This window comes from Chionomys nivalis, chromosome 18 (assembly GCF_950005125.1).
Source record: "Chionomys nivalis chromosome 18, mChiNiv1.1, whole genome shotgun sequence".
Lineage (NCBI taxonomy): Eukaryota > Metazoa > Chordata > Mammalia > Rodentia > Cricetidae > Chionomys > Chionomys nivalis.
Window position 1 is genome coordinate 20,746,670 of NC_080103.1, and position 17,831 is coordinate 20,764,500.

At 35.2% G+C, this 17,831-nt stretch overlaps 1 protein-coding gene across 4 annotated transcripts in view; it reads right to left on the reverse strand.

The window, feature by feature from the left end:
• Cept1 (choline/ethanolamine phosphotransferase 1) overlaps nt 1-17,831 on the reverse strand; it is a 42,003-nt gene that overhangs the window by 1,287 nt on the left and 22,885 nt on the right. For 3 of the 4 annotated variants that reach the window (XM_057793475.1, XM_057793473.1, XM_057793476.1), the window contains exons 5-8: nt 9,292-9,376; nt 1,393-1,524; nt 822-980; nt 230-355 (exon numbers count right to left, since the gene is read on the reverse strand). In XM_057793475.1, the coding sequence (XP_057649458.1) occupies nt 230-355; nt 822-980; nt 1,393-1,524; nt 9,292-9,376 (502 nt within the window). Of the gene's footprint in view, nt 1-229; nt 356-821; nt 981-1,392; nt 1,525-9,291; nt 9,377-15,995; nt 16,081-17,831 lie in introns of all 4 variants that reach the window. The other variant, XM_057793474.1, reaches the window with a different exon arrangement.

Below are 17,831 nucleotides of genomic sequence, written 5' to 3' on the forward strand. Positions count from 1 at the left end.
ACAATTTATAAACGAGTCGCTATGCCTGAATATAGTCTAAACTTCTGGTACACAAACAATCAGAAATTTAAAAGTTTTGAGTCTTAACATAGGTAGGAATAGTAAGACTAACAAACATGCAGGCTAACATTGAAGTCATAAAGAACTCTTAACACATTACAAAAGACTGGCTCACTCAAACAAGAAAACAAGTAGCTTCCAAGCCACAAAATAAGACCATAATACCTACCAGGGCAATCCAAAGTACAATATATTCATCAATGAAGCTGTTAAAATACTGGTCCAGAAACAAAAGTGCTGGACCTATGAATGCTGTGTCATGCAGATGCATTTCACTTTTCGTCATGTGTGCAACCTGGGAAAACAAAAATCAATGAAATAGGCACTTTCATTTCGGAATTGTCAGCAACACAGTAAATCAATATAGTGCTCAAAGACGAAGTTTCAAGAATGATATTCAAGAATGTTGAGCTTGTAAAACTACAAAAAGAAAATTCCAACAACATTAAAATTGTATGAGAAAGGGAATAGCCATGCCAACTATGCTGGAGGAAAACACTTGTACAAAAGGCAAAAGGGTCTCAATGTGTGTCCAGGATGACACTGAAGAATGCACACAAACTGGTTGACCAAATTAAAAAGTGGACAAGATAGTGAAAGGATATAGAACTAAAGAACATCAGGCAAACTCAAAATGTAGTCAGGAGAGTGAACACAGCTACTCCAAACTCAAAAACTACTCAGGAAGCCACAAAATGAAATACAGGCCCACAAAACCAAAATAAGATGAACATTAAAACAGTAAAAACTGAGGTGCTTACCACAAGCTTATTAGTGATTTTAGCTGACACAAAACCAAATGTCAGTATATAAAGACATGGGTGCTTTTCAAACAGCTGAACTGCTGACTTCTTGTAGATCATAACAGCTAAGGTGATCACAGATCCAATATGGAGAAAAGGAGAAAGGACACTTGTTCCCTGTACAGAGCGGAATTACAAACATTTAATGCTGTCAGATGTTTCATGGACCTACCACAAACACTTTAACCCAACCTTCCCAGAACCTCCCAGTATCTGCTTGCTAACAACCGCAATAAGCTGACTCAGGACTAGTGAGAAGCCGCTGCATGAGGTGTGGTGAAGCTCAAACAGCAGTGTGCTTGGTGGGTGTCACTTCTTTTTATACAGCACGTCATACTTTCCAAAACTATGGGTGCTATGCCCAGATACATGAACGCTTATCAGGATACAGAAGTATGTATAAATATTTATTTCAAAGGCTTAAAAGAAGTTCCAAGTTGACAAATGATTATATGTCATTTCAATGAAAACCAAAGTAATAGAACAAGTCTTAGTTTGCAAATCTCTGAAAATCTCAAAGTATACTCACTGCTATGGTTGATCCATTTTTGCCAACACCACCTGTGAAGATTACACGGAAGTAATTTGTACAGGAAAATATGGTCCCTGCCACAGTACAAAGTGCAGGAAAAATTTTCATTTGAATATTCAGCACTGGAATCTTTAATGGGTAGAGAGAAAGGGAAATTAAAAATATATACACATTCAAATAAGAAAATATTACAGTTATTCATACCCTTAAAAACTCTCCACTCCTTATAGCTAATACTAATGAAATGGAAATTTCCTTCTCCTTGAATTAAAAACAATATAACAAGTCTCAAAAGATGAAACTCACTTCTGACATGAAAATACAGTATATAAGATGGAAAGATGGCTCAGAGGTGAAGAGCACTGGCTGTTTTTTCAGAGGTCCTGAGTTCAATTCCTAGCACCAGTATGGTGGCTCACAACCATCTATTATCACAACCATCTGACGCCCTCTTCTGGCGCACAGGCACACATGCAGATAGGGCACCCATACATAAAACAAATCTTAAAGAGTTCAACAGGAATCATTTTTAAAAAAGAAAATACAGTGTTTTTAATTTGCATCATAGCTCATTAAAGTTCTGTGAATGCATTTAAGGTTTTTGTTTTTTAAATAAAATGGGTGCCTTTCTATTTCTTTGTGTACTTTCTAAAGTCTACCTCTAAATATGTAGTGCTTCCTAGTTGCTAAACAATATGTAGCAAAAGTAATAAAGATATTTGCAAATTATTTCTGAAATCAGCATAGTACAGAGAAAAGTTCTATGTATAAGAATTCCAAACTGAGAACTGTTGGAATATAGCCAGCTAGTGAAAGCTGAGGGCAATTAAAGTGGCATTTACACTTTAAAAAAAGGTCAAAGACATCTAAACTGGTGCAGCTCTACAACCATACCTCAATGTAATACACACAGCTTACTTTTCAGTAAATAATGTATTGCTATATGACTGTACCCTAAAAATACGATTTACCTAAAGATGAGGGGTTGAGATGAATGGATTGATGAAATACATTTAATCTTGCAAGCATAATATCCATCATTTAAAATGGGAGACATACTAAATGTCTGAGGTCCCCAAAGAGTTTCTTCTTTTTTATATCCATTCTTATTTTCTTTTCTGGTTTCAAAATTTGTCCAAAGGTAAGATTAGTAAGATTATATTGAAGTAATTATAGGAACAAGGGTATAAAAGCCCACGGCTTTTTATAGGTAATAAGTTCTTACAATAAAAACATTTAAAACAGGGTAATTTATACTATTCAAGACTTATGTGCTTATATTTTAAAATCAAATGGATATAAGACATTTCTCTTTGTAATATAAACTCGAATAAAATTGGCAAAACAAATCCAAAACTTCTGAATGTTCCATTTTTTTCAAAACCCTCAAGAACTCACTTTGTTTACACAACTCTATCTCTTGCAAAACTGCAGCTCTACAAAGAAAGTGGAAGCAACTACTTGAATCTCAGTCACACTGATGGAGGAGTTACTTTCATTTAATAAAGAAACTGCCTTGGCCCATTTATAGGCCAGCCCTTAGGTGGGTGGAGTAAACAGACAGAATGCTGGGAGAAAGAAGCCGAGTCAGTGAGTCGCCATGATTCTCTCTCTCCAGACAGACACAGGTTAAGATCTTTTCTGGTAAGCCAGCTCGTGGGCTACACAGAATATTAGAAATGGGTTAGATCAATATGTAAGAGCTAGCCAATAAGAGGCTGAACTAATGGGCCAGGCAGTGATCAAAAAAATACAGTTTCCGTGTAATTATTTCGGGGCATAAGCCATGCGGGCGGCCGGGTGCCGGGGACGCAGCCCTGCAGCTCCTATTACAACAGTCACACTGAGCAGGATTTAATCTTCTAAATGAAATATTTCCACTTAATGTTCAGAAATTTGAACAAGACCCCAAATTGTCTTCTTCCTTGCCTAATGTCCTACCCTACAGCCCAAGTTTAAGATTTTCAAGAGAGGAGATAATAAATTACAATGAGACTTTTAACTGTTGTGGTTTTTCAGATTTACTACCAAAATCTGATGCACCTGGCTGGCACTCTGTTCCTTTCCAATTCCCAGTCTCCTGTCATTCCCCCGACAATCCCCTCTAGAGAGACAATGGTGTTTACGGCAAAGGCAGAAGTATGACACTTGCCTAATTAGAGTATTGCACTATTACAGGGAGTACCGATATTATAACCTGGGTATCAGTACCCCGAATGAGACAACTGTATACCATAGTCACTCGTGCTACAACTAACCTGATCAAGCATCACTACTTGTATTTACAATTTGGGAAAACTGCTTTAAAATCATGAAACCTTTGCCCTTTGGAAGAAAGAATAAACACAAATACTAAATTAATACAAAGCCTGGATCACAAAGTAAGCCAGCAACTCTGAAATATCCTAAACATCCCAGGGTGCTCATCAATTCTGTCATGTTAGCTATAACATCAAAATGTAAGTTCAAATGTAGGTTTAATTTGAATTGAATTTTAAAATTATGAATATTTATTGAGGTTAGGCAGTGGTCAGGTGGAAATCAAAGGATAACTTGTTGAAGTTATTTTCCTTCTATCATATGGATCCCAATATCTGAACTAGGTCATCAGGCTTTAGTGGCAAGTGTCCCTACTGTCCGAGCCATCTCTCTCACCCCTGAATCAATTCTGTATTCTCTTTGGGGCCCTGACTACCATAGGTGATTAGTATGTATTTCTGAATGAAGATTCAGATTTTGTCCCTTTCTCTGTGTGTACCAAATTCCTGTTTTTTGAGACAATGAAAAACTATTTTCCTTCCACTTTATAATGTAAAAGGCAGTGCGCCAGGATAATGTGAGGCCAAGTACAAGGAATCCTCACAGGTGATCCCCTGCAAATTGGCACCAATGAACTACTTATAAAAAAACACTACATTTTTACCACTTTTACCCCACACTCAGAATCAAGGAAGGTGTGCACATTTTGTTTTTTCGAATCCTTTTTCGTACTATAATCTCACTCATCATTATTGCTACTCCAACTGTGTTTACGCTACAGAATTAGCTAAGGTGCTGTCTGAAAACAACTGTCTCAGGCTTGCCTTACAATGTCAGTAATCTTCCAAACTTGGGTAGATTAAGAATTCCATTAAGTTCTGATGTCTTTCCCATGGTCAGGGGAAAAGACCTGGCTTTGTGACAGGAAGTGTATGCACCCAAGTAATACCAATGCATTACAACTGATTTTTAAAAGGTAGAATGAGAAAAGTATTAAATTCTCAGCACCTCTATAAGACAGAATCTATAGGTTTTGGTTAGATTTTGAAGATACATAGTAATTTAGTAGGTTTTGTGGAAATAAAAATAAAATTTTAAGATTAGATATTTTATTGCAAAGAGCATAGAAATATTTATCTGTAAATCATAGTAAAGACTTCTATTTATTGTCTTTAACAACATGTACATGTGTATTTGTACATGTGAATTCAGTGCCTGTGAGGGGCAGAAGTGGGTATCAGATCCACTAAAGTTGGAATTATAGGGGGGGTTATTAGCCACCTGCTGTGGGTGCTGGGAACTGAATTTGGGTCCTCTACAAGACCAGCACATGGTTTTAATAAAGCTATTTCTCCAGACTCATGTAAATTATTTTAAGTAAATTCCATGAAAATACTAAAAATGTGAACATAATTATAGCATCCAATAAGACTTTAAGGAAAATCACAGTATCCAAATTATTTAAGTATAAGGGCATTTTTTTTTTAAGTGTTCCAGTTCAATGGTTAGGGATGCAGCTCAGTGGTAAGTGCTTGTCTAGCAAACCTGAAGAACTTAATCCCCTTTAGTTTAAGAAAGACAAACAGATGATAATACATGATATATTCAGTCCTCCAAATAATCCCAAACAATGTCGCTGTGGTACTATTTATCTAGCTGCTTTTGAATTCTAAAAGATTTAAGAACTATTTAATCAAAGACAGCACTTAAAAGAATCAAATGTAGGTTAAACACGGTGGCACATGCCTTTCATCCCAGCATTTGGGAAGCAGAGGCTGGAGGATTTCTGTGAGGTAGAGACCAGCCTCGTAAGCAAAGTGAGCCTAGGCTCTGTTACACAGAGAAACATTGTCTGGGGCGGGGGGGGGGGGGGTGAAGGGACAAAACAAAACAAAAAAGAGAATCAAATGTAAATAACCACACGTGAACAGTGATTAATTTATTCACATATTCACATTCATACACCCACTGCTTCTAAGTGAGTCCCAAAGGCAATACATTTTAGGAAGAAACACACAAAAATGTATTTCTTGTTTCTTGAAATGTATTAACTTTTGCAACTAAAAGTATTCCTTTCCTGTTGTAGAATATTAGTGAAAGATACATTACATTTGTTTATGCTGCAGAACATTTGTTTAATGATGCAAATATGTGCTGCATTCTTTTATGTTGCATTTGTTTAACTCTGTAAAGCTGTGTTACTGTGCCTGTCTAAAACATCTGATTGGTCTAATAAAGAGCTGAATGGCCAATAACAAGGCAAAAGATAGGCTAGGCAAGACTGCCAGGCAGAGAATAAATAGGAGAAATCTTGGGAGAGAAGGATTGAGGAGTGAGAAAAAAAGGGACCAGTCACCCAATCACACAGTCAGACACAGAATAAAAGATATACAGATATACAGAAAGAGAGAAAGGTAAAAGCCAAAAGTCCAGAGGCAAAAAGTAGATGGGAAAATTTAAGTTAAGAAAAGCTGGCTAAACACAAACCAAACTAAGGCTGGACATTCATTATAAAGAATAAGTTTCCATGTGTGATTTATTTGGGAGCTGAGTGGCAGTCCCCCAAAAGAGTAAAGAGTAAAAAACAAAACAAAATAAAAAAAGCAAACAAAAAAACCCACACCACCAACAACCAAACAAGAGCAACAAAAGAAACCCAACACTTTCACATCAAAACAAAAACACAGGAAATAGCAATAATATCAATTATAATCTTTAGTAAAACTCATCTCTTTGGGAAAAAAGGGTGGCAAAGAATGAGTAATTCAAATGCAGTAGCTGTTAGTCACTCACCTCTGCAAAATAGAATCAAACTTACGAAGACATTTATAATATTTATGTTTGTTTTCTTTTACTATAAATGTGATTGCTAAAGTCATGTTAAAAATTTTATAATTTAACAAGAATTTGGAAAATACCAGCGATTTTATAGCCTGAGGTTTTTTAATATTCCCTATGTGAGCCCTAAATAAAAAAATCTTTTCTCCATTTTGATATAAATGATGGGTTCACTAAATGCTGTTAGTTTCTGAGTCAAATATAATGAAACTATATATATACATATACATACATATGCATATGTATACACACACATTTAGTAGTAAACAAATTGAGGTGGACATTTCTGACCCAAATTCAGATTTTGGAGCATTTCTGATTTCAGATTAGGAACAAGTATATCTGATAAATATTCCGAAACCCAAAATGACCTGCAATTTGAAACACTTCTGATCCCAATCTTTTAGGATAAGGGATAGTAACCTGCATAGCAGTCTGAGATCAAACAGCACAAATAATTTCACTAAGTCTCCGACTGTTACAAGAAGGCAGGTCCTTCCTTTTAGTTTAGTGATGCAAACATCACAAAATATCACAAAATACAATAGGTCAAAGGCAGGACATCTGTTTTCTCAAGACATTCTAATCTCTAATCATAGTAATCATATTAATTCTGAATTTGGACTGCTCGGCCTAGGAGTCGAATTTCAAAATATACTAAGTCAGTTTCACAAATAGTTTAGGAAATGTCTTGATAAAGTCATGCATGGGAGTAGCTGATCTAATTCCAGACTTTGGTAGATGGAGACAAGGGCTATAGAAATGGTAAGAACTTGCCTTAAATAAAACAGGTGGTAATATGAAAAGAATAAGGAAAAAGCCACCTTCGTCCATGATAAAAACATGACTATATTATCTTAGTTACAAGTAAAGACAAAGGTCATCATTTGACCTTTTGTTGCTGTTGTAAGGCCGTGCTAAGCAGCCTAGGCTAAAAAGGTTCACTGTCTAGCTGAGGATGACTTTCAACTCCTGTTCTCACTGTCTCTACCTCCCAAGTGCTAGGATTAGTTAACCTTTTAAAAAGTTAGTTACATAACTTACTTCTACAAATTCTATTGAGAAAGGCAAAAATATATCTGAATCAACTTACTACCAGGTACCCCTAAGAAATAAAACATGGATATAGCACAATACAAATATTTAAAGTATGTGTGATATAATGTCATTATTTAAGGATTAGTTCTATAAAGCAGATGTTTAAATTATTTTCAAAGCATCAAGTCAGAATTCTCATTTTACGGATATTAAAATACTTTTTAAAAAACCTTAGGCATTTTATATATGTTTAAGATATTTAAGACAGTATTCTGGAGAGAATTTTTATGTAAACCATGAAGTCTATAAAATTAATAATCTATAGTCTAAGTAAAAGTTGAGCAGAATTTAGGTTTTATGATATAGTTTTAGGAAAACAAATCTATATTTTCCTTCCTGTCAAGGCTAAACTTTTTTAAAAAGCCTGAACAAAACCAGTTCATCTATTAAAGGGCAAAAGTAATAAAATTATCTCTATACTTCAGTCACAAAAACCAAAAGGTGTCCACAGTGACATCAACGGCACACAAATGGCATTATGCACTCAAAGACTTGATTCAGAATTTTCCTGGCTGACTGCAAATTATTTTCATTTCTTTATCTCTTCTATCTTTGTTAGTCCATCCCCTGAGCACAAGGAATTAGTTTTGCCAGGGAAGTACCTAATTTACCATTAGGAAGGGAATGAAGTAAGGGAAAGTCTGAGTCAGTCAATTTCTTGTATTTTGAAATTAGTCTGACTTTTAAGAATTATAGTCCTTTGGCTTACTAATTTTTTTTAAATACAATCACATCAAATAACTACTGAGGGGATACCAGCAGCTAACTGATGACTAGGGAGTACTAACTCCCCTGCCCAATCTTCAACAATAGTAGTACCAGCAGCTAACCGATAACTAGGGAGTACTAACTTCCCTGCCCAATCTTCAACAATACTGGAGCAAACTGCAAAGTAACAGGGCTCCCTTTTATGCCAATGGGGGACTAAGGCACAAGGATAGTTTCTTTAAAGGCAGCCTGATCCCACCTCCCAAAATAAAACAAAGCAAAGCAAAACAAAGCCCCAAACAGAACAGGAAACAATCACACAAGGAGCACCACCTTTCACCGAAAGCTTCTTATCGGGCAGGCAGTGCTTGTACTTATTAACCTGTTTGTGCAGTGCGTGCCAGAGCAAAGTAAACTGGATAGTTACCTAACAGACAGAAGTTAGAATATATTCTCTCAAGAGGATCATGGGGGGGGTGATGATTGGGGTTTATAGTATATTTCAGGGCAGGAAGAAAAAGTCACAGTGTTGAAAATAATCCCATAGACTGACAAAATTCAGCAGTATTTATATTGTTTCTTTTTCTGTGCCGGAGTTAATTTACAATCTCAAATCCTAAATTTGTTATTCAGCATCAAGCAGATGACAGAAGACCTAGTAAAGTCACACACTACAGAAACGGGGAAAGTAATTTAATTGTGTCACAGTTAACTTACTTGTCACGTTACCTGCTGTTCCCTTGAATGTAAAATGAGTTAACAATAAGGACTCAGATTTTCAGTGGCCTTCAAAGCACACTAATGTACACAGAACTCCAAAGAATACAATTTTCATGCTCTAACAAGAAACTTGCTTTTGTCTGCTGTAACTTTCACGCTCAGAAACAAGTAAAAATACTTTAAACATTACCCTTTAACTTGATTATCCTATATTAGAAACACAAGCAGAAGATAACATGCATTACATAGGATACATTATGTGAACAAAATTACCATAGATTGCCAAAAAGGTGGTCCTCCAATCACTGCCAGCAAATGCATGATTATTATGAAGATTTGCACTTCTGTCACATCAATTCTGATTAGGTACAAAAAGCCAAAAAAGCAGAATTACTCAAAACACAATTCCAAGTTAATTTCTTGCAAGCAAAGCAGCATTCCTCTATCATGCACAATGGAAGAAAAATTTCAAATATGGAGCAAAGGGGGGAAAGGAGGTATCAAAAATTTGTTATGAACAAAATCACATAAAACCCAGAGCCTTTTAAATTCAATTTTACAAATTTCAGAGCAATAAAAACCCCCTTCTCCAAAGCAAATTTTCTATAGCTTAGCCTTTCTCACCAAAATGAAAAAGTATATGTATGTATTAAAATTTGAATATCAAGCAGAGAATTACATTGTATATGTAGTATGAAATCTTGAAGTAAGCTCTGCAGTAGCAACTGAAATGGTTAACTTTAACAGAGAGAAAATAAATCACTGAGATCTTGACAAAAAAATAAGTGTATTGACCCTTAGATATATTCATTTAATGCCTGCTATGCTACAGGTGTGAGAAAGAAAATGAACCAATTCTTACATAGGTTCTCATTCTCACCAGGGTGACTACGCTCACACTATGGAGAGATAATTGAAAGCAGCTGAGCATTAGTTTTGAGATTACTGAAAATGACCTTATGGTCAAGAAGAAACAAAACAGTGCAAAGGGTGGTGAGGGGGGATGCAGAAGTCAGAGCCTGAAAGTTGGGGTGGGGTGGGGGGAAGAACATGGGCAAAAAGATTGAGGAGCAATGCCTGTGTGGGTTCCTTTCCTTCTGCAGCCTAGCACTTCACATACGCTTGAGACTGACATCCTTGGGTCATGGAAGCCAAACACTCTAACGGAAAAATTTTCTTCTACAGGAACACTGTTTTTAGTTTAGTTTTGTTTTTTTTTTTTTAAACAGAATTAGTAAGGACAGGAATTTTTTAAACCCCTTAATGAATTAGTGGTTAAATCAGTTCCACATAATGGAACAGTTAGCAGCATTTCTGAACTGGCACAGCAGCGACCTAAGTGTTGAAATTAGAAAGTATCAAATGTTAAGAGAAAAATAAGTTGCAGGATGTATATAGGCTATATTTTTTGGAAAGAATAAGACAAATAATACTTCCCTTTTATTTTTACCAGCAATTGTGCAATACACTTCTGGACGCACACACTGGAAACAAAGAAAATGACCATCTATTTGGGGAAGACAATGTGGGAACTGCTAGGCAGCTGGGAAGTAAGGACAAGCTTTTTCACTCTATACTTTTTATGATGTTAGTTTTTCCAACAAGGTGGATAACTATTAAATATAAAAACCTAAGAAAAGCCAATTATCAACAGGAAGGAGGTTTAGTTTCTACAGAACAGATCCCCACTTCTACAATTGATTCTTAAGCAGGCAATCCACATGAGCTTAGGATATGTAAGCTCTAACACTCAGAAGTAATTGGCTTGAAACCAGTCTCTTCAAAATAAAAAACTACTGATCTTTATTTGCTGCATTAATGTTTTAAATAAGTGCATATTTAGCTGCAAGCAGTAATGTAATCATTTTAATATACACATTTATTGAAAAAAAAACTGCACTGAAGTAGCTAAAAAGACTCTGTAGAGCTGACCTGAAAAGTGGTATTTACACTCAGTAGCAGACTCAGGAGACTAAGCAGGTAGGTGTGTCAAAGATGATCGACTCTGTCTTGGGTGGAGGGTAGACATCTTACAACATTTTGCTGGAAATATGAAGTAGCCTTTTGGAAGGGGAAGGGCCAGAAGTATAGAATTACAAAATTAAAATGGAGAAACCTCACACAATTAATCTTTGAACTATGGATGAGTTTAAGAGAGAAAAGGAAACAAAAAAGATCTCTATAGGCTTAAGGTAAGGTTTCTAGGAAAAGTTTTGGAAGATTTTCTAAACTATTCAGATATTGTCTTTGTATGTGGGAGAGAGAGTCAAGGAAAACTTACCAGTTGGCAGGGAATTAAGTGTACTTTTCCCTATTTGTTTATAGGATTTAGAACAAATTTCTAAACTCCCTTCATGAGAACTGCCTAACATTGCTCCGAGGTCAGAGAGGACTTCATATTCTGTTAGATATGGAATGACAGGCCTTTTTCTGATGCATGACTTGGCACATGGGTGCTGAGATCCAAACTTGTAACTATGACTGAGTAGCAAGTACTCTTAACTACTTAGCCACCTCTTCAGCTCAATTTATTTAATTATTTTTAGAATGGAGACCAAGAGCTACTAATGTTCCCCAATTCAATGACTGTCTTCAAAAGGACAATAATCATCCCTTGAGAAAAAAAATCCCTGGGGGAGGGGGAAACTCTGTAGCATAAGAGCACCCAAAACAAAGATTTAGATACATATATTTCTTTCCTGTAACATTAGTTTTCTATAGTCTAAAGCTCTAGAGGGAGAAAATAAAATTTTCTTTACCCTTGGAAGGTGTTTTGAGATCTTTATTAATATCTTATTACAATTAATACTTTATTGGTGTTGATTTAAAATAATTTACCTTTTCTACTTAATTTTAATACATTGTGAAAGGACAAAAATTTTCCCAGGAACTTTGAACAACATGAAATGTAATCTCTTATCAGAGCATATCTAAACTACTACAAGCCAGAGACAAATACTGTTCAGATGGCTATCACAAAAGGAGGATGGGGAGAGAGGAGCTATACATTGTAGAGTCTAAAGTTTCCTAGTCTCTGGATAGGGTGACTGTGGGGTGGCAGTTCCAAGGTCAAAATCAGGGTCAAAGTACACACTAAGCCTGTGGACCAAAATCATTTTTTTTAATTCTGTCATTACTTTACGTTTTATGTATGGGTGTTTTGCCTGCACACATTTTTGTGCACCATGTGCGCCGGATCCTCTGAAACTGGAGTTACAGACAGCTATGAGCTGCAATGTGGGTGCTGGGAATTGAACCGGGATCATATGGAGGAACAGCCAGTGCTCTGAACTGCCAAGCCAGCTCTCCAGCCTCAGCAAATCGTTTCCGCAAGCACTATTCTACAGGTATAGTTAGATACGGAGACACAAGGAAAACAAACCAGGCATGGTGGCACTGGCCTGTAATTCCAGTACTTGGTAAGGCTAAGCATAAGAACGACAGTTCAAGCCTGGGTACAAAGTCAGACCCTGATATAAAGAAAATAAAATGTCCTTAAACAAATATGAGTCATTTTAACCCCCTGAACAAGGGAACAATGAATTCTTTAGCTGACTTGAAAAATCTCATGAGCCTTCCAACATTACAGGTTGGCAGCTTAGAACACTTCCTATCAGGGCAGTTACTGTATCAGAGATAGAAAATGGCCTTTAAAAGTAAGAAAAATGTGAAATAACCCCAAGCTATGTAAGTTTGCTAACTATGAGGAAATTTTCTGACTTCTCTTACTACAGAGCTGGGAATAAACCCAGGGTCTAATACAGGGGAGGCAAGCTCTCCACCACTAAATTACACCTTAGCCTCTGACTATTTCCTAAGTTTCATTTTTATCTCATCTTTCAGGAAGATAGTAAATGCATGGATGCACCTGGTTTGAGTTCTAACTCAGTTCGTACCCAAGGATACAAAGGGATCCATGAGCGCTGACAACCACACTCATCATCTGTTGCCAGAACTTAATATGGTTTCCCCTCTAAGATGAAGAAATAATCTAGTCTTTTCTTTTCCATGTGTCATAAGCACATAAAAATAACACTTGCAGCTAATTTGTAAGTTAACTATTTCTGTTATAAATAGTAAATGTTTTGTAACTTGGGCTTACTATTAGCATGGTTAACATAGCATATGAAGTAAGGATAAATTCAGAATAGAAAAGCAAAACAAACAAACAAACAAAATTCCCTAGTTTGTATTCTGACTCCTGAACTTATGTTTAAAAATGAAAATAAAAACGAAGTATTTCCCTTAAAAATCATCAATTTGAAGAACTTGGGAATCATATTCAATGATTAGGATTAGTATTAACTACAGATTTGTTTGTAAATGGATATGGATGTCAAATGTTATGGGTGAGGTACAGTGTTAGAAGACTGTAAGGAAGATCAGCCAAGATATTTTACTTTCTACTCTTCATAAGAAGCAAATGATGCATGACAAGCTTTGATTAATACTAACTAATGTTAACAATATAGCTCAACAATATCTCCAAGTATTTTTAATTCAAATACTACATACAGAGAAAAAACAAATCTGTTTATTTTTTAAATAAGTTGAATTATTATAAAATAGTATTACCTACCACATGAGTACAGATCCTCAGATTTTCTGAGAAAATTAAAAAGAGAAATCCCGCTGAGAACTTTAAATAAAGGCAAATATAGCAAAGTCCTCTGAAGCAGAGGAACTAGGGGGTAGATAAAGATTTAAATGGCAACTTTTCAAACAGAAAAACTCAGGGTCTTTTTCGCCCATTTAGCATCAAGTCAGTATAAAGTTAAAGAATTACTGTCTTGCTTTGTTTCTTTATCAGTCAGTTCTAGAAGAAATCTGTATAATACTGGAAGTTGTTAAGGCTTTAAAATATGAAGATAAAGAAGATTCACTATATGCAGTATGTGTTTTTAATACTTCCTATCCTTACAGCTACCCTAAGAGGTAGAAACAGTATTACCATTTTATATTTGAGGAAACTCCGAAGTGTTAAGTGACTTTTCCAAAGTTACACGGAAAATAAGCAGAACCTTGAACAAGTAAGGAGAGTGTTGTTCTTAATGCAATCGCAAAATTCTTTAATTTTTAATCTATCAGTTGAGATAATCATTTGTCTTAAGTTTTCACTTTTTATTATCATTTCAGGGTGATGTTTCTGCATTGTAATACAATTTTACCAAAAATTGCTAGACTGAAATAGACAATAGAGGAAATTTAAAGGCTAATAAATTTATTTAGAAACAAATTAGTAAAACAACTTTTTCTAAAGCTTTTTTCCTCCAAGTTTGAATAAAATTTAATAGATTTGATGACTTAATTTCAGTTAAAATCATTGATCATTGAAAGAATGATCATATAAGACAAAGCAGTAAATACAAGGAACAAAAGAAAATCTCTGAACATTAGTACCCAATGAAACCAAAAACAGCATATCTGGAGACAACAGCATATTTTGAAAATAAAATTTTTTTGTCACATTCAAATGTATCAGTCTCCAAAAATATTTTAGCACAGCACAAAGGGCTCCATAAATTTAGGGTACTTTTTAAAAAATTCCTTTCGTTGATGCTGGGGATCAAAGTCATGGCTTTGAATATGCTAGGCAAACACTCAACCACCAAGTTACCTCCTGGACCAAAATATCTGTTATTTTGATTTTTAAAAACAAACAATATGAAAGTAAATAACACTGCCTTCATTCTGACTGTTACTTTGATTGATATTACAGGTAAAAATGTGGTTAGCCCCAATTATTAATAACAATGAGCTATCACAAACAACGTATCCAGACAATTACAGTGAGCAATGAGAGGTCTTTGGAGAGAGAAGAATGAAGAAGGGCAGAGTGAGGTTCCAATGAAAATGGCTATGGAACCTACTAGTGAATTTCTCAGTATTCTCCACACCCCAAAGTTCTTTTGTCTCCAGCACTATTATTCTGTCACTGAGATCTGAGTTTAGAATGCTGTAATTCCCTTCAGAGAGTTCTCTGATAAAGTGGAAGAGAAGTAATGCAGGCTTGCATAGTCAGATGATTTGCCAAGTTTTCATACGGACAAATAGTTCCCAACATTTCTTAAATGGTAAAATAAGATGAGAGTAAGCTACTCCTGCTTGTAAATAAACTTCCCTATTGTAGTTGAAAGATTACCTAAGGGAAACATTTCCTAAAAGTCATAGGGTCAAAAGTATAATTCTAACATGAGAAGGAAAACCCCATATATTAACTGTTAGCACTTCATCAGGGAAACATATATCTACTAGAGAAAAAAAGGGTGAAAAGGGAAGGCATTCAAAGGATGGCTATAGAAACAAGAGAGCTAAGGGTAGTTTCAAAAGCACAAAAAGGAGAAGAAAACATTAGAAAGAAACAGAAACGGGACTAGATGAGACTAGCTTCTAGCTCAAATTTGTGAAATGACTGTTTCTTTTGTTTTTGTTAACACTAAGATTATTGCTAAGCCGAGCAGAACTAGAAAGAATAGTTGAAGGACATGCATAAGAAGTTAAGAAAATAAGCAGAATGTTTCCTATATGAATATGGAGTTTTTTCAACTTATTTGAAAAACAAAACTCTGCTTGTTTTTTGTTTTTAAATGTGTATATAAACAATTAATATTTATATAAATATATTTCTTTCATATGCATGAAAGAAAAAGATAAAAATAATGGTGGAAAGGTGCTTTAAAAATATCACATAGATTGTAAACAATATTAAGTACTATAGGTAAATGGGAGACAATTGTCACCGGCATCAAACCAGAGATACTGCTTTTGAAAAGTTTTGTTCTATATATATATATGGTAGATTTTTATTGCCCTATTATATTTTAAAATAATTCATTTTCTAGTAACATTTATCACTAAAATATCACCAGAAACATTTGAATTTTAATTTCTTCAAACATTCTGTGCATGACAAAGGTGCTGTCTTTATTGAATTCACGCCATTGTTCATTAGACTGCATGAATATTCTAGCAGTTACCGTGAAGTTCCAGAACCAAGGCCCCAGGGTTCCTGAGAGAAGCTGGAATAATATAATTATGATCTGGGACTCTGTAACATCGAATCTATGCATAAGAAAACAAACATTTCAAAATAACTTTACTCAGATATTTTTCTAATGAGCCCTATTAAAACAAGTAGCAAAAACTAGATTTCAAAGGAAGCATTACCTTTATAAAGACTCCAGACCAAATGACACAATTCATGTGCTATTCAGCTTTCCTTGTGCATACATAAATATTTCTTATTCAAATCACATTAGTAGTTTAAGAAGTTGAAATATAACACACTAAAATGACTTGTAAGTAGGCACTTAGAAATATTAGTACTAAAAATATAGTCAATTACTGAAGAGTGGCAAATGCTATTTGTTATGTAATTTCACTAAGTCACAAGTCTCTCCAGTAATAAAAACCAGCAGACCTTCTTATAGACAACTACATTCCTGGCCCCCAATTATCTGCAAGTTTCATTTTTATTTCTGAGTTGAGCAAGACAGCTAACAAATGCATTTAATTTCAATCTAGTACATTATTTAATGAGATAAAAAGTGATTTAAATAAATTTTGTGATATGAGTTACTCATCTTTCCACAGGATCACATATTATCCCCAGTTTTGGGATCAAACCAAGGACCTTGTGCATGTTACTAAGCAGCCTACCATGGAGCTACTAGGGCATCTTTGGTCCCTGGCCCTGTTTCACCTACTTTGGCTCACCTAGTGTGGCAATTCTAGGCCTGGGACACCACGAAAAACACTTAGAAAAGAAAATCAGGATTCCTAGTCCAGCTGGCCTCTAAATCTCTACCCAAAGGGAGACCTTAAAATTCTGGTCTTCCTACCTCCACCTCTAGAGTCTCAGATTATAACCATGTCCTGTCAGATCTGCTTATGAGGTTGGAGACAGAACCCAAGGTTTTGTGTATGCTAGGCAAGCACTATACCAACTGAATTATATCCTGCCACACTAGCACCCAATTTTTAAAACATGTTTTTTTCCCTGCAAGATCAGGAGATATTTCTTTCTTTCTACAAGCACCATTTTAAAAATAAACATTTTTTGAAAGACACAATCTTGTAATAATTTTCCTACTTCTTCTATCTCAAGAAGTACTTATTAGGTAGGTACATGTGGAAAGGAAAAAAAAAGAAAGAATAATATAATGAAGATGGTCTTCTCTTTTACTATGGATGGAGAAAAAAAAATCAAATAAACAAGCTGCCTGTGGGAAACACCCAGCAGGTATAGGCAGGAGACCCAGGAGTTCAAGGCCACCTTCGGCTCTCCAGTTTGAGGGTACTCTGTTTCAAAAACCAAATCAAATTGGCCATCTTGTGTACTGCCTGCTAATCTCTAAATTTTCCTTTCCTTCGCCTTTCTCCCAAATTCCACCCCAACATCATAATTCTCAACTACAATAAATTAGTTAATTCTTAAATTAACATCCAGTGCAATTATGATAACAAGTTTTGGAATATAAATAATCAAAGAAAATAATTGTATAGCATACCCTTTTAAATAAAATTAAAATTAATCTAAATTAAGAACCAAGAATGCTGACAATAGAAATATGTTCTTAAATTTACCCAATGATCAAGAAACCCTAACTATAATTTCATTTTTACACTAACAAAAATATTCATCTTAGAATAGTATCTATAACTGTAGGCTCCCAATAAATGAGCCCAGGCTCATTCAATGGTGGTTCATGCCTAGAATTCGAGCATTTGTAGCCTGAGGCACAAATATGAGTTCCAGAACAGTTTAAGTCTAAGATGAGAGTCTGTCATAAGCAACACACAGCTAGGCAGGC